The sequence below is a fragment of the Muntiacus reevesi genome, chromosome 2 (assembly GCF_963930625.1).
Source record: "Muntiacus reevesi chromosome 2, mMunRee1.1, whole genome shotgun sequence".
NCBI lineage: Eukaryota > Metazoa > Chordata > Mammalia > Artiodactyla > Cervidae > Muntiacus > Muntiacus reevesi.
The window spans coordinates 198,266,158-198,290,255 of record NC_089250.1 but is presented as its reverse complement, the minus strand read 5'-3'; the positions used below and the strand labels follow the sequence as shown (position 1 = coordinate 198,290,255).

At 43.8% G+C, this 24,098-nt stretch overlaps 2 protein-coding genes across 3 annotated transcripts in view; one reads left to right on the top strand and one right to left on the bottom strand.

Moving 5' to 3' along the window:
* MOSMO (modulator of smoothened) overlaps positions 1-2,670 on the bottom strand; it is a 79,939-nt gene extending 77,269 nt beyond the window's left edge. The window contains exon 1 of the mRNA XM_065924476.1: positions 2,552-2,670. Coding sequence (XP_065780548.1) covers positions 2,552-2,657 — 106 coding nt within the window. The 5' untranslated portion in view covers positions 2,658-2,670. The remainder of the gene's footprint in view (positions 1-2,551) is intronic.
* Positions 2,671-4,328: 1,658 nt separating this feature from the next.
* On the top strand, positions 4,329-23,950 carry PDZD9 (PDZ domain containing 9). Of its 2 annotated transcripts, XM_065924474.1 has the most exons (5): positions 4,329-4,397; positions 8,617-8,854; positions 10,942-11,121; positions 19,273-19,462; positions 23,219-23,950. In XM_065924474.1, the coding sequence occupies exons 2-5, from the start codon at positions 8,824-8,826 to the stop codon at positions 23,604-23,606; spliced, it is 789 nt and encodes a 262-aa protein (XP_065780546.1). In that variant the 5' UTR covers positions 4,329-4,397; positions 8,617-8,823; the 3' UTR covers positions 23,607-23,950. The 2 variants fall into 2 exon arrangements, with proteins under 2 accessions (XP_065780546.1, XP_065780547.1); XM_065924475.1 differs by lacking the exons at positions 4,329-4,397; positions 10,942-11,121 and having other exon boundaries at positions 8,814-8,854.
* Positions 23,951-24,098: the final 148 nt, after the last annotated feature.

Genomic DNA, 24,098 nt, shown 5'->3' with positions numbered 1-24,098 from the left:
TCTGGACCTTGTGCCCCCAGCCCCCTGCCCTTCCACTCTGCTGTATCAGTAACTCTCAGCGAAGTCTTCAACTCGACGGGTCTACGTCAACTATTCCACTGACCATATGCCATCTGGTACTCAAAGACTAAAATATATATAAAACAGCTTTCTTTTTCACTTTTACTCTTCATCCAGCTGAGATTTAATGAGCTATCATTACAATACTTTGACCAATGCCCTAAACACTTTTGCTCCTCTGTTATTTTGTTGCATGTATCTGGCAAACTACAACTCTGAATGAAGCTGTCTATTGGCTTTCATCACACACTGGTGCCAGAGTAGCTGAGCACCACCAGAGGGTCAACAAAGCATAGATCGGTTATCACACTTTCTGTTCATGACCACTGATTTCAGTGAAGTTTCCACGCTGCTAGATAATCCTATGGTCTCCAGCTGTCTCTCACAACTATTATTTCAAACATTTTCTTCTTCTTTCAAACCTTGGTCTTCTGTCCCTCCCATCTCCAAGGCAACTCACAGCTGATGACTTTGCCTAATTTGAAGGAGCTGTATTCATCTTATTCTTGTCTTCTTTCAAATATAATAGAGTATAACATCTTCTCAGGAATGTTATGAGATTACTCATCTCTCTCTCCTCCCTCTCTAAGCTGTTCCCTTTCCATGGACATTCAGTCTATTTTATACACTGGGATTCCACTTGAAACTTCTTTACAAAAGGAGTCACTGCACACACAATCAGATTAAAAACAAGTCAGGAACTGGATGTCACACACACAACTAGTAACACTGACATTACTAACATTTCAGAAACAAAGCCTGCAGTTTCACCAAATTTGAAATCATTCTGGTATTTTCTTTATATGCTTTACAGTTTTAAAAAAACAGATATAATTAACATATAAGAGTGTGTATGTTTAAGGTGCACAAAGTGTTTATTTGATACATTTATAAATTGCAACATCACCACTGTAGCAATAGCTAACACTGCTACAGGGTCACATAATAATCATATATGTTTTACAATTAAGAGCTCTGCTATGACTATATAGGCAAGAAAAGGAGCAGAAATGTTTAGAGTGTTATTTTAATAACCAGTAAATCTGACAGCATGATTTTGTGTTACTAGGTCTAGATGGGGGAGAGAAAGGAGGAGGAAGCAACAAATGTCCCAGCCAGGGCTTTTTTTAAGAGCTAAAAATACTGCAGGATAAATACAGAATCATAAGCAATACTTAAGAAGTAAGTCTGACAGCATAGTGATACATGCTTACAACAAAATATTCATGGAGGGAGTCTGATAGTCCCAACTCTCATTATTCCCTTCACCTGCACTGAACAAGCAGTTAGAAAAACAGTTTATTCCTTTACTCCCATCAGCTCTCCTGGCAGTTGTTACATTAATTAAAGTTTTGGTTTTACAGGTCTGGGTGACTGTGAGTGAGTGAGTGAGTGAGTGAGTGAGTGAGTGAGTGAGTGAGTGAGTGAGTGTGTGTGTGTGTGTGATGTAGTTGGTGGCCCAAGCCAGGAAAAATGCTGCAAAGGCATTCACCTGGGATACCCTTCAGAAAGATGCCCACCTCTTTCCTGAGGGCACCATCTCGTCGCTGCTGCCCACAGTTCGGTGGTGTTACAGCACGCACTGTTTGCTACTGGGCTGCCTACAACTCTAATGCGTTACTTAATTTTCTAACTACTATTAGGATCTCGAAAGCGTTTTGTGATGCGCTGGAATGAAAGATGCTCCATAAAACGAAGTTTATTATTAGGATTATTACAGCTCCGGGGCCTAAAATAAAGCAAAATGATAACCACATAGACTTCAAAGGGAAAACCGGCAGCCACATGTATCTCGAACACTGCCGAGTGGGCAGGGGCTGGGCAGGGGCGCGGGTCTGAGGCTCCCATCCGGCGCCCCCCACCGCCACCAGCTCTCGCGGCACCATTAACCCGGTCCTGCCCGGACCTCTATCCCGGACGCCGCTTCTTAGGGTGGGGGAACGAGGGTCAGCGGTCGGCCCCGACTCCTTTCGGCCTCTCGTCGCCCGTCAGCTCTTGGGGACTCTCACACCCCACAGGCTGCCTCGCTCCGGGCCTCAGTCTCACCGCCTGGTTTCTAATTCCTTCACAGGCGCCTCAGTTTCTTCCAAATCGGTTTCCTCCTGTCTCCCACCTTGACTTTTTTTTTTTTTTTTTAAATCCAGGACGACACTCGTTCCTCCCTCCGCTGTCCCTCAGGTTGGCGGCTGTCTCCCTTCACCCTCTCTCCCGGTCCAGGACCACCAGCTCGGTCCAGATCTCCTCGGCCACTTCGCACTCAGCCCGCGGTGCCGCTCCCCTCCGTCCGGGGGTCTGGCTCGCGACCCGCGTGTCCCCTTCGCCAGCCCCTCGGCCAGGCAGCCCGGGTCGCCTCACCGCCCCCTTCTTCTCAGGCTGGCCGCCGCCGCCGCGCATCCTCCAGCCCCGTCTTCTCCTGAGCCGGGTCTCCCCTCCCCTCCCTTCGCCCTCAGCCAATCCCCCGCCCGGCCCCGCGCGCCTGCCGCTCGCTCACCCGCGGACTCCCCGGTGTTGATCCAGTCCGGGTTGGCGATGCTGGCGATGGCGAAGATATCGGCGGCCAGAAAGAGACATCCTGAGATGATGGTCAGTTTATCCATCTCCCCGCCCCGCTCCCCCCACCCCCCGAGCCCCGGGCAGGCCGCGGCCTCACGCCTCCCGCCCCATGGGCCGCCGCCGGGGCCAGAAGACCCCACGCCGCCGCCTCGCTCCCCCTCGGCCCCCCGCGCGCCGCTCGCGCCCTCCGCGCGCCCGGGACTAGCAGCCGCGGCGCGGCCCGCACAGCCGGAACCGCCGCCCGCCCCGGAACTGCTCCGCCCGCCCGCCCCTCACCCGGAAGCGAAGCCGGGGCGCTGGCGCGGCCGGCTCCGGCTCTCGGCCCCTGACGACCCCGTTCCGTCCTCTCGGTCCAGCCCAGGCTGGCAGCCCCAGTCCTTCCTCCCGCCCGCCTCAGGCCTTGCTCCGCCCGGCTTCTTCTCAGCCGCCCGCCTCGCTGCCCTGGACTGGGCAGGAACCGCTTTTCTTCCGGCAGGAGGTGGCCTCGCGACCGCCGAGGAGCCAGTGACAAGCGCTTGTCACCTTGTATTATCGTTGCCTCAGCCGTATCCGTCAGCCCGGGACTGCCCCATTTAGGGAATGATTAGGGACTCCTGCTTGTAGCAGGCACTGTAGGTGCTGGGGGTGCCGGAGTGGATAGGAGAAAGAAGTTTCCTGCTCTCAGAAAGCTTACCTTCTAGTGGGGGAAGACACAGAAACTTTGTTAAAAATTCATCTTTAATGCTAGGTGTTAATCTGTTAATTAAATTGGGGGTAGATCTGAGGAGAGGTCTAGGGGGCGGCGGTTTTATGGTACTTAGCATGACTAGGGAAGGTTTCACTGGAAACGCCACGTTCATAAAGACCTCATGCGTGAAGATCTGGGCAAGACTGTTCCAGACAGAGAGAAAAGGAAGTGCAAAAAAGGTTAGGGAAGCGGGCAAGGAAGAGGTTGGGCTGTTCAAGAAACTGCAAAACGGCCCGTGTGGCTAGAGAAAAAGAGAGGTAGGCAGAGTTCAGATGTAGGACTTCGAGAGCCGTGATAAAGAGTTTGAATTTTGTTCTAAATGCAACAGGAAAGCACGGGAGGGTTTAAAGCAAGAGGGTGACAGGTCTTATTTAGTCTGTAAAAAGAGTATAGATTGTAGGTGGGGAGGGGCAAGAACAAAAGCAGGGATACCAGTTAAGAGGCACAGTAGTCCAGGAGAGAGAGAAATGTAGCTTTAGCTAGGATAAGAGTAGTGAAGATGGGGGACAATGGGCAGATAGGGTTGTTTTGTAGGCAGAGGAAAGGACGTGCTGATAAATGGGAGGGTGGGGGCAGTTGAAAAAAAGAGGATTCAGGGAATGACTCCTAAATTTTTGGCCTGAGTAACTGGGTGTTTGATGATACTATTTACTGAGGTGGGATGTGGGGAGGGGCTTAAGTTGGATGGAGAAACAGAAAAAGAGATGGTTGGCAGAATTTGTTAGCAACACATATGGTCTACCACATACCACATACGATTTTGCTATCAAGCGGAGGTTTCCTTTTCTTCCATGACTCATGTACTAAATCACTATTAACCCTGACGTTGAGTCCAGCTCTCTTTCCCAGATAGTTCCCCATGCAGCGGACAAGAAATGAGATGCTCATTTTCTCCATAAAGGCCACCTAGGTCATCTCTAGAAAGACCTAGAAGAGTGATATCTGTCTCTATTTTTGGAATGCCTACATGTCCACAGAACTCAGAAGGTTTCAAATTCCACCAGTCCAACAGCCTTGCAGAAATGCACAGAGTTATCAGTATCACCACATAGATTGGGTAAGGAAGTTCAATTGCTTGCCGATAGACTTTCCTGTCCAAACATTGGTCTCTTACGGGAGGAGGGGGGAAGGGTAGGGTTTTTATTATTATTATTAAATCATATGCTTTTCCTCTGCCACAGAAATTGACACAAGCTGATTTATATGTTCCAGGGATTTAGACATAATGCATATCACATTACTGCAGGAATTTTTCACTGTTTGTTATTGTTTAAACACTGGAGAACTTTGGCGGAGTCATTTTCTTGGCGTCTTTCTGGGTGTTTCTGCTGCCAAGTAATAGAAGAAACTCCAACTGTACAGTTCTAAATTCTCAAACAATGTCCACGGATGTTCACCATTGGGCCAGTTGAAAATCTTAGGGTGAAATATTGGAACACTTGCCTATTCTGACTCCAACTAAGTGGAATTATGACTTGATTCTTGTGTTTAAAAAATACAAGTATAAATTCCTTCTTCTACCTAGGCATCCCTTCCTGTCCCTCCTACCTTTGCCCCTCCATGAGAGGTCTGAATCTAAGCCTAAAACACAAAAACAACTATTACAAAGTTAAAAGAATTTAAAACTTTTTTTCTACCAGATTAATAGCTGCACATCACTACAGACAACAGCCACCTATCCTATTCCTTACCAATCAGGATGTGGGATGAGAGGGGTGAGCAGGAACCAAATACTCTGCTTACAGATTTCCTATTAGTCCCAATAATTTGGGGCTGGTTTTAGCCCCCAGTTTGATTCTTGCTTGCCAGTGTAGTGTTTCAGAGTCCCAAGACTCTCATGACAGGACAAATTAGTCTGTTCTCTATATCTCAATCTAGATTTTCGTAGAGGCAAACCCTAGGGGTTAGGGAGACATGGTTTGATGGAGTAAAAAAGAATACAGAACCATATTTCAGTCCCACCCATGCTACTAACTTGAATTTGGGAAAGTCACATCACCTCTCTGGGCCTCTTTCTTTTATCTGACTAATAGACTCCCAGAGTCAGGCACTCTGTTTCAGTCATAGAACCTCTCTATCCTCTCACCTCTATGCAGAGCAGCTAGAATTTTTGTATTCAGAGAGAAGATGAACCATGAGGCTCCAAAAGGCAGAAAGTCCTTAAGGACCCAGGAAAACAGAAGGTGCCCAGGCAGGAGCTATGCTAGCAGCCCCAAATCACAAATAGTCATTCTGTGGTTTTTAAAGGACTCTGGACATAGCAGGCCTTGTCGTGATGGATGTTAGACTTCAGCCCAGCAGAGGCTGAATCCAGAGGGGCCCTCAAGGAAAGCTGTGGAAGGGACTGTGCAATCACTCTTCTTTTTAAGGAGGGTCTTTGGCCTGACAGGGTAAAGAACGCACTGCCTCCCTGGGGATCAGGTTTACCATGCAGGCTAAGGATGTGGTGAAAGCACCATACATGTTCATCTGGGGTTTCTGGGATTAGATGAAATGAAAGAGCTAAATCCAGAGGCTAGTAACTTGTGCGGGGGGTTCAGATATCATTTAGTCTCTTGGATTGAGTTCTGTGGAAGCTGACTTAGAGACAGATTATCGATTACAGTGCAAGAAGTTTACTGACTTAATGATTACAGTGCAAGAAGTTTAGGGAGTGCTCTTAGGATCAACTCCTGTGAAGGAAGGGAAGGAAACAGGACCGGGCAGAGGAAGCAGTTTGACTGTGGTGCAGTCACAGGAGGCTTTGGCGAGCCCACAGGGAGCTCTGAAGTGGTGACGGCTGTTCTGAGTTCTGAGCTGGGGTTAAAGGGCCAACAAAGCCTTGATATCTCTGCTTGGACCAGTCATTGGACGCTAGTCACGGGGCATGACCTTGGGTAATGTGGCTCTTCAGCCAAAGACAATTCCTTGAGAGGGCTGACAGCTGAGAGCTGTCAACCTACAACCTCCCCAGTAACTGGGGCATCGGTCCTCCAGTTCTGAAGGGGGACGAGGTAGGACAGTGCGGCATTTGTTCTGAGAACAGCACCTTCAGGACCCAGTGGAGTCTTTTCCTGTGGGAAACTTACAATAGGAAGGTTAATGGGACAAAACAGAACTCTTGCTGCTGTTGCTGTAGCTCACCTTAATGTATAACTGACATACGCATCATTTCCTGCCTCTCCTATCCATCCTAGATTCCTCTCGCCCTCAGCACCTCTAGGTGGCTTACATGGTGGCATGGCCCAGACCTCCATCCCTTAGGGGGTTGAGCCTCTGGTTGCCATGTACTTCTGAGGCTGTGGCTGCTGAATTTGTCTATTTACTGTAAAATAGGGCAAAGGAGAACTGAGGCACCCAGGTAGATCATGTGGGTGCCAAGTCATTTTACTACCGGTGAAAAACTGAACAGTCATAGTGCTTCCCTGTGCCCAAGGCTATGTATGCTCCTCCTCTACAGGGGATGGGGTCCTCATTATTACCTGGGCAGCAGGTCCAGCTCCAGAATCCCGTCTTGGCATCTACTCGTTTGTGCTGTCCCTGGCATAAGCTGTTGCAGGTTGGGTTCTCTGGGAATACTCTGAGTTGCAGGGCATTTACTGGGGAGCACTCTCCATCTGTGGACAGAAGGGAGCAAGGCCTGGAAGAGGGAGAAGTCGGGTTGCCAGGCAGCGATAGGAGGACCTCACCAGGTCCTTAGGGAACTCTGAAGCTGAGATGGCCCCTTACGGTTGTTCAAGTTGGGCTGAGGGGGCCAGGTTTTTTACCCTGCATCGGTCGGTCACTGGTTGCTAGCTGCCCTGGGTAGGTGTGATCTCAGGCAAGGGCTCTCTTCAACTAGTGGCAGGTTTGAGGTGGAAGAGAAGGAATAGATCCTTCAGTTCTGAAGGGGGATCTGGGCGGCACAGCATGGCATCCACAACAGTTGGTACCTTTCAGTTCTACCAGCCAGTGTGATCTTGGCATTCACTATAAAGAGTTTTCAGTCTGGGATGGAGGGAGGGTCCAGGGACCCTGTGCGTCAGGTCCCTCACAGGACCTTGAAGGCTGATGTACTTGATTCCTGCAAATGCTCACCATTCTTTACTGATAGGAAAATGGAGGGAAAGGATGCATTTTATGATAGAGTTAATTTAGTGTCTGGACAGAAGCCTCGCCAGACTGAAGGAGGAATCAGGCAATCTATCACAAGGAGCTACCTGCAGGAGATGCCTTGAGGCTGAGAGTAACAGGGAACGGGATGACATTTCCTTCTGAATAAGCCACCTGAGCCCAAAATTTATCCAAGAAGTCTGCCCTGGTTAACTGGATAAAGCCACAGAAGCAGCTGAATAAGCTGGGACCTCCCAGTTTACCATGGAAATCTTTGGACAGCGCTACACCTCACAGCTGCTTGATTACTGTTTGTTGAAGGCATGAACACCAGAGACTTTGCCTTTTGGTTTTATCAGAGTCCAGATGACAGTGCGTGTGTGCGTGTTAAGTCACTTCAGTTGTGTCTGACTCTGCAACCCTGTGGACTGTAACTCACCAGGTTTCTCTGTCCATGGGATTCTCTAGACAAGGATGCTGGAGTGGGTTCCAAGGGAGCTTCCCAACCCACGGATCGAACCCTTGTCTCCAGCATCTATCTGCATTGGCAGGAGAGTTCTTTACCACCACCAGGGAAGCCCAGGGATGACAGTAGTATTGCATTATTACATTGTTTTCTATTTCTTATAGAATTTATTTTTGATAATTTATACTTTCCTAAAATTGTTCACTTCATCTCTTTTTTAAATTTAAGTTCCAGGAGGATAGAGCCTATGTTTGTTTTCTCTATTGTTGTGTCCTTTGCATCAGCAAAAACCATGGAGCAGGCTTCCAGTAAATATTTGTTGTGTGAGTGAATGTGTGTGTGGGCGGGGGGAATGGATTATTTTGGAAAAAAAGAAGGAAGAATTAATTCCTCTCCTAATCGTGACTCATTTTTTTTCAGGCCACCCTTGGCCTTTTCTCATTCAAAACATTCATGAATAAAGTGCAGTTCCAAGGCAGTTGGCGCTGTTGATGTAACAGTGTTTGAAAATACCATTATTGGGAGATCAGCAGCACATCTGTGCTCATCTATGAGCTAGTCATGATATTCTGCAGACCATTCACATCTCTGAGGCCCCCTCCTCTAGGTTTCCTCCACCCTCTCCATTTCAGTAGTTTCCCAAGAATGGGTGATGAACCCACTGTGAGCCAGGCACTGTGTTAGTCCCGCAGAAGTTTTGTTTTTCTGCACCAAAATTTCCACGTACTGCGTTCTCCAGGGTCTGCTGAAGCATTGTGGTGACCGCACTGCCGCGCAACGTCTGGGAGGCGGCGTCGCAGCGCCCCCTGGGGGCCAGCTCGAGATCTCCTCGCCACCGCCTATCGATCCGCAGTGTGCCGGCTCCTGGTTCGAAACAGTTGGGAGATGGACTGACTCCAGCTTCCGCTCAGCGAGGCCCTTCTGAGCGGCCTGGCCTCCCAGGGCCATGAAGAAGTCCGTCCCGAAAAACGTTAAAGGTAACTGGGTATGTTCTGGAGACCAAGACTCCTTCACTTTTCCTCGTCTGTAAAATGGGGACATCACACTCTTGGCTTCTGAGATAGCGTCTCACCATCTTTTGTTTATCAAACTATAATTTACATACAGGAAGAGCCCCCCCCCCCTTTTTTTTTAGTGTACAGCTCTGTGAATTTTGATAATCATATATCCGCATTTAACCCCCTACAGTCAGGACGCGGCGCTTCCACAACCCCTGAAGTTACCTTGTGATGCCCGTTCACTGCCAACCCCTTTTCCACCCCAGCTCCCGATACTTCTGATCTGTTTTCTATAGTTTTGCCCTTTCTACTGAGAATGTCACAAAAACGGAAGCATACAGTATGGAGCCTTTTGAATCTGGCTTCTTTCACTTAACCCTGCTGTCTTTTGTGACTGGGCTTCATAGATTATATCAGGAGCATGTTTAATTTGCAAGCTGAGGTTGGAACTCAGACCCTGTCTATGATGCCAGTTCTCTGTTTGCTCAGGAGCCATAGACTTGAGGAGGGAATGACCTGTTCCAAATGGCTCCTGTAATCCTGAAAAGTTTCAAAGATGGTGCCTTCTTTATACTAGGATTCTTGCCTGGAGAATCGCCATGGACAGAGGAGCCTGGTTGGCTATAGTCCCCGGGGTCGCAAAGAGTCAGACATGACTGAGCGATTAAGCACACACTTAATTTTCCTTCCAGTCAGAAAGCGTCTGTGGTTGTGGGGAGGGTGAGGTTGGAGACAGGCAAGGACACTTGCTTGAAGTTGAAAGGACTGTGAAACCCCTGGAGATGTGGGAAGCCGCACCCCCAACAGTGGGGAGGACTCCTGGACCCACTCCCCCAGCCCCAAACACTACAGTCACATGGATTTGGCAAAGGTTTGGCAAGTAGCAGTTTGTCGCTTCTTAAGGAAAAGTGCTGGGTGTGTGAAATGCTGGAAGAGTGTGCTGAAAACAGGATTCCCCAGAAGCTTCCTGTGAACTGAAAATGAATCTCAGAAGCATCCTCTTGGAAAAGTAACTTGTTGTTCTAAATCACTCCTCAGTCTTTGAAACTTTTCTTGTGAGATTTAGTTCTGTATAAAACATATTTCAATGCCTCACTACCCATTTTCCTGGATTTTCCTCCTAAATGCTTATTTTCTACTGGCCATTTCCATTGACATTGTCATGACATGCTTGGGTGAATGCAGTAACACTTTCTCTCTTCCAGTCTGGACCCCACAATCCATATAGCATCCTGAGGTGTTTGTTTCTTTCTTTGAATGCAGATCTTAGCTTGTCCTGCCAAGATTGCTTCTAAGCTTTTCTTTTCTTTTTTTTAAATTAGTTAATTTATTTATTTTACTTTACAATATTATATTGGTTTTGCCATACATTAACTTGAATCCGCCATGGGTGTACATGTCTAAGCTTTTCCAGTGAGGTGAAATGGCTGAGCAGCCTGTTTGCAACGGCTTTGCTCCTCCTGTCTGTCCCCTACTGGTCTCCTTTTATGTTCTTTCCTGTCTCAGAATCTTAGTTGTTCTCTTCCACCATACTTTTCTTAAAGCTCTCATATTGGACCTTTCGACCTCAATTCAAATTTTACCTCCTCTGTGAAGCCTTGACCTGTCTTCCCCATAGTAGACTTAACTTGTTGGTCACCCTCAGAGCTCTCTGTATTTTTCCTTCATAGCATGTGTTACAGTTTGTTGTTCAACGTATGTTTACACAGCTCATTGATATTTGTCTCCTCCACTTGGCTGGAAGATTCATGAGGGCAAGAAACACTTCAGTTTCCTAGCACACTGCCTGTATCAATAAATATTTGTTAAGTGAATGGATAATAATAACTAACTTTAATCAAACATTCACAGTGTGCTAGGCATTGTGAAAAAGCCCTTTAACTGTCTCCTTTAATTCTCATAACAACCCTCTGAATGGGTATTTTTATTATCCTCACGTTACTGATGTGGAAACTAAGGAAGAGAAAGGTTAAGTCACGGCCCTAAGATTCTGGCGTTAGAACCCCAGTTACTACTGTCATGCTGATATCTAACAGAAAGACTAAAACAAATCTCTCCATTTTTAGGAAAACAAGTCAACCTCAAGGTCAAGCCATCTGTACACGACTTGAGCAAAACTCTTCAGACCAAACTCACTGTGGGTAGTCTGGGATTAGGCCTGATCATCATCCAGCATGGGCCCTACCTTCAGATCACCCACCTCATTACAAAGGGAGCTGCAGCCAGGGATGGAACCCTCCAGCCAGGTGACTGTAATTTCCCCAGGCCTCCCGACCCGTCTACTCTGCCTCCCTTTCATCTGCCTTCAGGGAGACTCAGGTTGTTAGGTTCCAGTGTAACAGTGACGATGGTGACATTGTTTGAGAGCTTTCAGTGGGCAAGCCAGCTGCTACTACTTGTATAACCCTCCCTGTATTTATTCGTTGAATTCTTTTATTTATTTATTTTTGGCTGCTCTGTCGCTGTGCGGGCTTTTCTGTAGTGGTGAGCAGGGGCTCCTCTCCTGTTGCAGTGCTTGAGCTTCTCACTGGTGGTGGCTTCTCTTGTTGTGAAGCATGGGCTCGAGGGCGCACATGCTTCAGTCGTGGCTTCCGGGCTCTAGAGCTCAGGCTCAGTAGCTGCGGCACACGAACTTAGGTGCTTCATGCACTTGGAATCTTCGCAGCTCAGGAATCGAATCCAGGACTCCTGCTTTGGTAGGTGGATTCTTTACCACTGAGCCATCAGGGAAGCCCTATTTATTGAATTCTTATAATAACCCTTTAGGTAGGAACTGTGGTTATCATCCAGCGTTTACAAATGAGGAAACTAAGGCTCAGTGAGACTCGGTTCCTTGTCCAGGTTCACTTCCATCTAGAAGGGATTCCTATTCAGGAATAGTGTCACTCCAGCATTTATGGCTCTGTATGGATAAGGCTTTCTTCTTTTGTAGGCAGTGTGAATCATCATTAACGTTTAGATGTGTGACCTCATTTCACCCGGCTGACAATCCCCGAGGTAGATTCTACATTAAACCGATATACATATGAGGAATATGTATTTAGTAACTTGTACGTTGTCACACCAAGGAGTGGAGATTTGAACGCTGTCTGTGTCAGTACTGCTCTGCTTATCTTGTCTGTAGATGAATGAATTTTCCATCCAATTCAAGACATTTTCCCAGTGCCTTCTCTGGGCTGTGCTCAGGAGTCAGGGACACATAGTGGGATGGTAAGGTGGTGGAAGGAAAAACCATTCAGTGAGAGCCGGCCTGAGTTCAGGCCCAGGCTGTACCTCTTTTGGGTTCTTTGACCTTGGACAAAGTCCTTTAACTTTCCTGGCCTTACTCACCTCATCTCAAAGGTGGGATAATACCACCTTTGTCAGAAGTTGCTAGTATTTGATGAGATAATCTTTATGAAAATGCTTGGAGAGCCACAGTGCTATGGAAATATTGGCAATCCTTTCTCTAAGGCTGTTCTCAGAGATTCTCCAGACTTGTATCTTGTTTTGTTGTTAAGCAAAAATGATTGTGTATTGGCCAAAGTATTGGCTAATATTTTTGCATCAGGTCACCTGATGCAAAGAGCTGACTCATTGAAAAGGACCCTGATGCTCAGAACGATTGAGGGCAGGAGGAGAAGTGGATGACAGAGGATGAGATAATAGGATGGCATCATCGACTCAATGGACATGAGCTTGAGCAACCTCCAGGAAATGGTGAGGGACAGGGAAGCCTGGCATGCTGCAGTCCATAGGGTTGCAAAGAGTAGGACATGACTTAGTGACTGAACAACCACAATAAAAATGATTGTGATACCACAGCCCTAGTGGATTAAACCACTGGTTTGCAACTCTGGTTACTTACTCGAATCACCTGGAGACCTTTTAAAATAAAAATGGTTTGGTCCCATCTCCCCAGAGGTTCTGATTCAGTTGGTTTGGGGACAGGGCAGTTCATGGTTTAAAAGCTTCTCAGGTTATTCTAATTGTAGTTAGGGTTAAAGGCAGTGGATTAAAGAATTAAGTGGATCAATGATGCTGTTATGAAAGTTTACCTCACCTTAAAATCCAAAGCATTTTCTCCACATATCACAATTTGGTGCTGGGGAACAACCTACTAGAAAGAAAGTTCTGGACTTTCCATCCAAAAGAACTCTAGGCCAGGTCCCATGGGCCTCTTCTTCCTGTTCTCCTTAGATTTTCTGGAGTCAGGGGACAGACGCTGGTTGATAAGCAGAGTGCACACTCACTGGAGTGGGATGGGCGTATGCTTTCATGAAACAGAATCTCCTGGTGGGGTCATAGTTCCTGGAGGTCAGAGGCAGTCTTGAATTCATCTTTTAATGAATTCAAGGAACTTACCATTAGCACTGGTGCATTTATTATGTCTGTGCTTGATAAATGAAGAGTAAGTGAGCATTTGTTCTAGGCATTTTGCAAGGTGGTTCCACATCTATTATCTAATCTTTGCAACACTCCTAGAAGGTAGATAACAAAATACAGAGGCTCAGAGAGATGAAGTATATTGTTTAGTACAGAGCTAAGTGGGTGGTCTAAGCTGATTTGAACCCCTGTCTGTTTAGAAAGCCCATACCTTTGACTAGAAAAGAGATTGCAATATGGAGTAAGTCCAGAGCCCCAGAGCTCTTCATGACAAGTCAAGCACTTCTCTTCAAGGTCTAGGATCCAAAGGTTCTGTAACTCAGTCCCTTTGACAATGATTATGAGATTTTGAGAACTGATGGTCCTAGAAACCTGATTTTTTTTTTAACCCCGTTACCTTCCAGCCCCATTATTTCTTATGTGCTTTGAATTTCTCTTCTTTTGGTGTTTCTTAATAGGGGTTCATCTTGATTTCCTAATTTATTTTGGCTAAACTTTTAAAATCCTTTTGGCCAGCATAGTTTTTAGCAAACTCTGATATCCAGAATCTTAAGAAATTAATATAGCATTTTTCTTTTCTTGGAGAAATTAATATAGATTTGAAGGTAAAAATTATGTACTGGTCACCAGCCTTACTAGGCCACATTTATTCATTAAGTGTTTCCTGATGCCTGCTGTGTGCAGGCATCAGGCACTGGGGTGTAATGGTGAGCCAGTCATACGTGGCCTCGAATCACACAGAGCTTATGGAATTTACAGCCTAGTTGAGAGAAATGGGAGAAAAATATAATCCACTTTTTGGTAGTGGCTTGACTGCTGAAAAGTTGATTAAATATAGATAACTGGGACAGTTTATACAATGTGGTTCCTTGAGCCCATTAAAACAAAAAATGTATAATATTAATATTTATGAATACCAAATTGGTGCTTCTTTATGAAAGACAGTGTTAATGTCTCTTGCTAGAATAATCACATTCATACAATGACACCTTTGGTTTATAGCCAGGATGGTCAGGCAATTAAGCTGTTTATTTTCTGCCCTCTCGATAAGTCACCTTTTTAACAACATAATTAAGCAGCATGTCAAGCCATAGCTTTCAGCTCTAAACACCCCTTTTAACATTAGACAAGTAAGCTTATCCCGTGAGGGTTTCTTTTTTTTACATTTTAATTAACCTCTATAGGGTGAACAGTTGTTTCAGATTACACAATCTGCAGGTAGCTGGGAGAAGCCCTGTTTCATTCTGAAATTAGCCACAGCTGTCTTTAAAGACCAAAGTAGAAGCTTTTCTCCACCCATCTCAGTATTCATTTTCTTTAAAACTGTGACCTTTGTTTCTGATAGAATCAAGCACTATGGAAATTTGTCTTTGGTGTTCCTTGGAGGCTTCCTTTAGGATCAGCATAATTTCCAATTATAGCAGAGTAAGGAGTAGTGCTTCCCAGGTGAGATTCAGTGGTAAAGAATCCACCTGCCGATGCAGGAGACACAGGAGATGCAGGTTTGACACCTGGGTTGGGAAAAACCCCTGGAGGAGGAAATGGCAACCCACTCCAGGATTCTTGCCTGGAAAATTCCATGGACAGAGAAGCCTGGTGGACTACAGTCCCTGGGGTCACAAAGAGTTGGGAAGTAGTAATATAGAAAGTACTTCATCTTGACTCTTTTCTACTCTGAGGTTAGACCTCAGTTGTCTTAGAATGAGGTGATTGAGGAATCCCTAGCTTCCCATGCACAGTGGGGTAAACATTCTTTGGGACTTATTAGGGTCACTTTATCTGATGTTAGATCTGAAGTCTCCATGACCATTTGGCAGGATGATAGTACTTGCACGAGCTGATAACTAAGATTTTATTTACCCAATGTGAATCTGTCCTTAAAAATCAATTTCCCTGTATTCCTTCTTCTCTTGCTAGATGCCCTTATACCAGTCAGGGGTCTTAACTGCAATCAATAAAAAGTTCTGTTGTTGTTGTTCAGTCTCTTTAAAATGTCATGTCCAACTCTTTGCAACCCCATGGACTGTAGCACACCAGGCTTCCCTGTCATTTACCATCTCTCAGAGTTTGCTCAAACTCATATCCTTTGAGTCAGTGATGCCATCCAAACATCTCATCCTCTGTTGTCTCCTCCTGCCTTCAATCTTTCCCAGCATCAGGGTCTTTTCAAATGAGCTGACTCTTTGCATCAGGTGGCCAAAGTATTGCCCTTCCAGCATCAGTCCTTCAAATGAATATTGAGGGTTGATGTCCTTTAGGATTGACTGGTTTGATTTCCTTGCTGTCCAAGGGACCCTCAAGAGTCTTCTCCAATACCGCATTTTGAAAGTGTCAATTCTTCAGCACTCAGCCTTCTTCATGATCCCACTCTCACATCCATACATGACTACTGGAAAAACTATAGCTTTGATTTTACAGATCTTTGTTGGCAAACTGATGTCTCTGATTTTTAATACTCTGTCTAGCTCTGTCATAGCTTTTCTTCCCAGGAGCAAGCATCTTCTAATTTCATGGCTGCAGTCACTGTCTGCAGTAAATTTGGAGTCCAAGAAAATAAAGTCTGTCACTGTTTCCATTGTTTCCCCATTTATTTACCATGAAGTGATGGAACTGGAAGTCATGATCTTAGTTTTTTGAATGTTGAGATTTAAGCCAGCTTTTTCACTCTCTTCTTTCACTTTCATCAAGAGGTTCTTAGTTCCTTTTCACTTTCTGCCATAAGGATGGTGTCATCTGCATATCTGAGGCTATTCATATTTCTCCCAGCAATTTTGATTCCAGCTTGTGATTCATCCAGCCCAACATTTCGCATAATATACTCTGCATAGAAGTTAAATAAGCAGGGTGACAATATACAGTCTTCTCATACTCCTTAACCAATTTGGAACCAGTTTGTTGTTCCATGTCCAGTTCTAACTGTTGCTTCTTGACATGTTTTGGAGGAGGCAGGTAAGGTGGTCTGATGTTCCCATCTCTTTAAGAATTTTTCAGTTTGTTGTGACCTACATAGTTAGTCACAGGCTTTGGCGTAGTCAGTGAAGCAGATGTTTTTCTGGAATTCTCTGGCTTTTCTATGATCCAGAGGATGTTGGCAATTTGATCTCTGGTTACTCTGCCTTTTCTAAATCCAGCTTGAACATCTGAAAGTTCTAGGTTCACATACTGTTGAAGCCTAGCTTGGAGAATTTTGAGCATTACTTTGCTAGCGTGTAAGATGAGTGCAACTGTGTGATAGTTTGAACATTCTTTGGCATTTCTTTTCTTTGGGAGTGGAATGAAAACTGACCTTTTCCAGTCCTGTGGCCACTGCTGAGTTTTCCACATTTGCTGGCATATTGAGTGCAGCACTTTCACAGCATCATCTTTTAGGATCTGAAATAGCTTAGCTGGAATTCCATCACCTCCACTAGCTTTGCTCATAGTAATGCTTCCTAAGGCCCACTTGACTTTGGACTCCAGGATGTCTGGCTCTAGCTGAGTGATTACACCATCGTGGGTTATCTGGGTCATAAAGATCTTTTTTGTATAGTTCTGTGTATTTTTGTCACCTCTTCTGAATCTCTTCTGCTTCTGTTAGGTCCAAATGTTTCTGTCCTTTACTGTGCCCATCTTTGCATGAAATGTTCCCTTGTTAGCTCTAATTTTCTTGAAGAGATCTCTAGTCTTTCCCATTCTATTGTTTTCCTCTCTTTCTTTGCATTGTTCACTTAAGAAGGCTTTGTTATCTCTCCTTGCTGTTCTTTGAAACTCTGCATTCAGATGGTTATATCTTTCCTTTTCTCCTTTATCTTTTGCTTTGCTTCTTTTCTCAGCTATTTATAAGGCCTCCTCAGACAACCATTTTGCCGTTTTGCATTTATTTTTCTTGGGGATGGTTTTGGTTGCTGCCTCCTGTACAATGTAATGAACCTCCATCCATAGTTCTTCAGGCACTCTGTATCAGATCTAATCCCTTGAATCTATTTGTCACTTACACTGTATAATCATAAGGGATTTGATTTAGGTCATACCTGAATGGCCTAATGGTTTTTCCTACTTTCCTCAAGCTCTCCCTTGAAGTTTAAAGAACTTTCTTCAAGTTCTAAAAAGGCACTGAATTTAGAACATTTAATCTGACAGAATTCCTGGAAAGCCTTGAGAACCAGGTTTGGAAAATGATGAGAGAACAAAAGACCATGGAAACTGGATGCTCCTGTCTCTTCTCTGTATCGCCTGCTTCAGGTTTAGTGACCCAGGGGGACTGACCAATAGCTGGACCTAGTCTGCATGTCCAGGCCTTAGCTGCTGGGTACAAATGAATAAATTGGGTCTATTTAAAATCCAGTTGGAAGGTCCAGGGACGTGACTGTCAAGATGTGGTTCTCTTTCCATCTGCTGGGGGCTCAGAAGCTGCATGGCTGGCCATCATACTCCCCTCCCTGTTCAATTGTCCTACGATAGGGGACCTAGGTGTCAAATCCCTTTGAACTTCCATACTCTCTGCATACACATCTTCAACTTAATTAAAGCATGCTAAATGTCCAGTGTTATATGTAGAATTACTTGCTCAATGAATACTGCATAAGGAAAGAATATTAAACTGAAAGGCTTGATGTTTAATATGGTCTGCTTACTGTGGAGGGCATTGGCAATGGCCAGGTGGGTATAATAGAAAGTAGGTAATTTGTTCACTTAGTGTAAGTGATTTTTTTTTAACAGTAGTAGCCATTTATTTTACTTGAAACAAGCACATTTTTAGAATCTTCAAGGGTGGTTCAGATTATAAATCATTTTTAGCCTCTGTCACACCAAGGACTTCTGAAATGTTCTAAAAACATGCTATAATATCTACCGTTACACTGACTATTAAGAAACATCTTGCATGTATTCATTATTCACTGAGAGGATCATTTTTTTTTTTATTAAATAAAGTTTGAAGCCTGGTTTTGGTTCAGAATGAACCAACAATATGAACCTATAAAATGAAATACCTCACATACACACACACAAAAAACACAGGAAGAAACATTGCACATTGAAGACAGAAATGGCATGATCTTTTTTATTTTTTTTTAAATTTTTTTTTCATTTATTTTTATTAGTTGGAGGCTAATTACTTCACAACATTGCAGTGGGTTTTGTCATACATTGACATGAATCAGCCATGGATTTACATGTATTCCCCATCCCGATCCCCCCTCCCACCTCCCTCTCCACGCGATCCCTCTGGGTATTCCCAGTGCACCAGGCCCGAGCACTTGTCTCATGCACCCAACCTGGGCTGGCGATCTGTTTCACCATAGATAATATACATGTTTCGATGCTGTTCTCTCAAAACATCCCACCCTTGCCTTCTCCCACAGAGTCCAAAAGTCTGTTCTGTACATCTGTGTCTCTTTTTCTGTTTTGCATATAGGATTATCATTACCATCTTTCTAAATTCCATATATATGTGTTAGTATACTGTAATGGTCTTTATCTTTCTGGCTTACTTCACTCTGTATAATGGGCTCCCGTTTCATCCATCTCATTAGAACTGATTCAAATGAATTTTTTAATGGCTGAGTAATATTCCATGGTGTATATGTACCACAGCTTCCTTATCCATTCGTCTGCTGATGGGCATCTAGGTTGCTTCCATGCCCTGGCTATTATAAACAGTGCTGCGATGAACACTGGGGTGCACGTGTCTCTTTCAGATCTGGTTTCCTCAGTGTGTATGCCCAGGAGTGGGATTGCTGGGTCATATGGCAGTTCTATTTCCAGTTTTTTAAGAAATCTCCACGCTGTTTTCCATAGCGGCTATACTAGTTTGCATTCCCACCAACAGTGTAAGAGGGTTCCCTTTTCTCCACACCCTCTCCAGCATTTATTGCTTGTAGACTTTTGGATAGCAGCCATCCTGACTGGCGTGTAATGGTACCTCGTTGTGGTTTTGATTTGCATTTCTCTGATAATGAGTGATGTTGAGCATCTTTTCATGTGTTTGTTAGCCAGGCATGATCTTTTTTAAACCATCATCTTAATTTTACTGAATTTTTTCCCTTTTTCAGGTGATGTTTTGATTAGTGTTGGCTATGCAAATGTGTTAGGTTATACTCTTCGAGAATTTTTAAAGCTTCTGCAACATATCACCATAGGAACAATACTACAAATAAAAGTTTACCGAGATTTTATAGACATACCCCAAGAATGGAAAGAAATATATGATTTAATCCCTGAGACCAAATTCCCAATCATACGGTAAGTAGTTAAGTTTAGGAAATCTTTGTTATATGACAGAATTCCCCAGGGTCTGTGAAGCACAGAGTCTTAGTTAAATGTGACAATTATCAATTGGACCTTGTAGGAGGAATTAATGATACTGTCACAGTGCAGTGGGTTTCTAAATCCTTTTGGAAAGGTACAATCTGTAGGACCTAATATGAGGCAGAATGATAAAGGCAAGAGCGAGCCTTGGACATGGAGTTTAAAAAGGACCAAACTACCTAGTGGCAACTCTGCCTTCAAACCTAAATATGTGACTCCCCCTTTTCCAAAGTTAGCCCTTAAACATGTGCTGTGAATCCCTTTCCTCATTTGTTTCCAGCATATTCAATTCTCTCTCTGGATCCTTCTCAATAGCCGTTAAGCCTGTTTAAAACTCTTCCATCTTAGCAAAGCCCACTTTAATTCCACTCCCCTCTCCTTTCCTTACCAGCCACTGTCCTGTCCCTTGACTCCAAAGCTGTTGAAAGAGTTGTATTAGACATCACCAGTTCCCCAGGAGACACCACATCCCACCTTGGTGCAGACCTTGGCTGAGAGCCCTTTACCCCAGGTCACCTGCACCCTTCCCACTGCTGATTTCAGTGGACTCCTCTCAGTCACTAATTTTGCCTGGCTTCTGAGCAGCAGCAGGCACTTTACAACCTCCCACCTCAACTCTTGTTGAAATATAATTTTCCCCAGACTTCTGGAATACCATACTCCCTTATCTCCTTTTGTCACTTCCTCATGATTGCCTTTTACCAAGCCTTGTCTTTGGCTTTCTTCTCTCAATCTGCTAGGCAAACTCCTTGGTTTCTGTTAGTATTCATACATTAATATAATTTCCAAATTGTATTATCTCCAAACTTGTATAAACACCCACTTGATATCTGTATCATAAACCCCTTAAACTCATTATGCCTAAAATAAAAAGCCAGTTTGCCAGTGTCTTAGTGGGAGAGCATTTGCTTAGTCAAACAAGTCAGAAATTTAAGGGCTGGCTTGATTTCTCTATCTCCTTTTTCTTTAAGTGGCACATTTAGTGTTCTGATCCAAGAGTTACTGTTATTAATTCTGACCAGATCCCTGAGCACTAACTGTACAGTTGTGTACCTTTGCTTATTGGGATGTGCTCAAAGAAGTATGGCTAGGGGCTCTTTACTAAGATTAAAAAATGGCCCATATTACTTCAGAGTCCAGCTTGTGGCCACGGGGACTGATATGGTTCACAGATATGCTTTGCTTATCTCCCTCACTGTTTTAGACAGTGTTGAGAGCAAGGAGGATATATAGGAGAGCTTTTTCCAGGGGCCAGTAGTACTCTTATTACTTGACCTGGGTGGTAGCTACCAAGGTGTTTTGAATTTTTTTCATTCAACTTATTTGCATTTTTCTGTTTCAAAAAATTTTTAATGAAAAAAAGTTGAACTGCTAAATTTACAAATCTAAGATTTCATGGAAAGAATCATCATCTGTGGTTCCTCCTGAAAAAGAGAAGATGGGCTCGCGTCCCCACAGGGTAACAGTGGACTAGAGCTGGATAGCAGTCGTTCCCTTCAGATCAGATGCAGAATGGGGAAAAATTTTCTCCCAATAACTAAACCAATCCTGCTTTGATTAAAAATCATTAATGATAATACTGAACTTATTGTTTACTATGTGAAGGACACCGCTTTACAAGCGTTGTACCATTTAATCCTCATGACAGTTCTATTTATCCTCGTTTTACAGATAAGAAAACTGAAGCCAACAGAGGAGTATGTAAACTTGCCAGAGGCCACAGGGCTAAGTAGTATACGTCTGTTTTCAGAGCAACATCCAATAAGAATTCTCTATGCTAGTGGAAATGATCTGTATCTGTGCCATCCCGTGTGGTAACCGTTAGCCACAGGTGGCTACTAAGCTCCTGAAATGTGAAGATTTGTAACTGAGGAGTTTTAAATTAATTCAAGTTTAATCAGTTTAAATTTAGCAGCCACACATAGCCGGTGGACCCTGTATTGGAGAGTTCAGCTCCCGAAACTGAGCTCTTCACCATTTGCTTATGGAACAACTACATTCTAAGTAGAGTTTGAGATTCAGAATATTAAAAATGTAGGGATGGCAGGTTGACCATTCAAAAGCAAACACAGAATACCACAATTTAAGTTATGAGGCTAAAATCCACAAACTTAGAACAACACCAATCATGTTCTGAATCCCTTAATTAAATAAGCAAAGGGCTTAAAGCTAAGGCATGTTAGCACCTTATGCAGAAAAGGGTGAGGAAGGGGCAGAAGGGGAACGAAAAGGTTTATTTTGCAAAGTTGTAAGGCTTCTTTCAGGAGTAGATAGCACTGAGTGCACAATTCGCCATGTGATGCTCTGGGCAGGCCTAGTATTAACAACTGTTTCCAGCGAACCCTGACCTATGCTGGCTTGTGGCATTTCTAATGCCAGTTAAATAAGAACCTGGCTCTGCCACCTGTCTTTATGGTGATCTAATAGAGCTACAAAGAAGGTCCTTTGAGTCTGAAGGCAAACTGTTCTAGTCCTGAGAGCTGCTGAATCTCCTTGCATGGCACTACATCAAGGATTACAGAAAATCGTACAATTTAAGACTAGTGGCTTTCAGAAGAAAATGACTCAATACCAAATGCTATTACCAGAAAAGACAAACTTTAGGGATGATCTGTTCAGATCCTTAGGAGCAAGCAAACAAACCAAAAAAAACCCCACAAGCAGGCCTCCAAGGATGTTAGGGAAAACACTAGTTAAGTCTGATAGGTTGGAGGGACTGGGGTAGAGAAGAAATCCATTTCCTATTAGCAGGACAGAAGGTAACGGAGGTTCTTAATTACAAAGATCTAGTTTTGGATCTGCTGGCTAATAGCACCAGAATAAGGGGTAACACGTGACAGCATTTGTTCAGGAAAATAATAGCAGGTGCAGGTGCTACAGGCATTAGAAAAGTTCAAGAATCCTGTTGGCAAACAAACAAAAAAAATAGAATCTTCACTAGTTTTTGGATGGTAACACCTTGCTGTGTTGGAATAGTGGACAGTGAATAGTTGGAATAGTTGGAATAGCAAGGTGGAATAGTGGATGATGAAACATCTGGGTGGAAGGGTATTCTACAGATCCACATTTGTAAATCCAATTGAGAAGCAAAGAATGATGCTCAGGAGCAAAAATAAAAAGATTCAGAAGAATAACCAATGATAAGCATATTGAAAATCTTTGAGGCCCATTATTTCTGGACACCTCCTTGGAAATCAGTAATATTCTTTCAGTTCCCATGAGACCCATGAAAACTGAGTTCCGTGGGTGAGATGGCTACACCGACCTGTTATTCTGTGTGAGGGGAAATCAACCCACCCTTTAAGGTCTGCTTCTGGTCAGCAGTCTCACTTAAGTCTGTGCAAAGCTTTTTAAAGTAATATGAAATAATTTATGGTAGAATTTGATTTCCATTTAGGAATGTAAACAAATTTAAAGGTAACTGAAACAGATTTAAAGAGGATCTTAGTTCCTCTACGAGGCACTGAACCTGAGCCCTTGGCAGTGAAAGTATGGAGTTCTAACCACTGGACTGCCAGGGAATTCCATAAAGGTAATTTTTAAGAGAAGATTTTCAATAACACAGACAGGTAGTGCTAAAGCTAAACTGTATTTTTTCTTTTATGATCCAAAGCAGGTTATAAGACATCTTTTGATAATGAATGTGTAGACATTAAGAATCCATTTCATTCACTAGTCTTTCCATTTCAGCACAACAAAGAAAACTGAGGAGGCAAAAGATGGATCTGTCACAAGCAGTGATGATGAAGCTTTTGATACAAGACTTAAGTACTATAAATATCCACGGTCCACTGGACATTACCCTGTAAGGCGACCAATGTCTATCTCCAGAGAATGGCATGGATATAAAAAGAAGAACCATGTAATGCGTGTAGGAAAAGACATTAACTGTGATGTGATGATTCACAGAGATCACAAGAAAGAAGTCAGGGCCCCTTCTCCCTACTGGACCATGGTGAAGCAAGACAATGAAATCTCCTCCTCCTCATCAGCCTCCTCCACCTCAGATGCATTTTGGCTGGAAGACTGTACCCCTGTTGAAAAGGGCAGTGGTGAACCAGTATCACGAGTTGGTTAGGCAGCAGTTTTCAAATCTGTGACCACAGAAGCATTTATCTTGAAAACACCCATTTTTTTGGTGCACTTTTGAGTGTTAGGTTGATAAATACTTGAAAGAGACAGACTAGAAACAGAAGAGGGAGAAGATGAGGGGGAAAAACAACCACACCAAAATTGTGCCACAGTGAAGATAAACATAAAAAACGAAGCAGTGCAAATATAGGCTACAGCTAACAGGTAATATATATTTCGCACAAATAACTCTTTTGGAAAAAAGGCAAAAGGGGGTAAAACCTAGATCATTTAACTGTTCTTACCCAAGAATACACACTTTTAACTGCTTTTATCTATAAAAGCCAATAATAATCTGGAGATAGTTACTCTGATAGCCACTTAAGCCTTAATTTTAAGTTTCTCATGCTTCTGTACTTTATAATTATATTCCTGTTCTCCTTAAAAGCATCTAAAGCAAAAACTCAACATAAAACAAATACCTGATGATTAACTAATT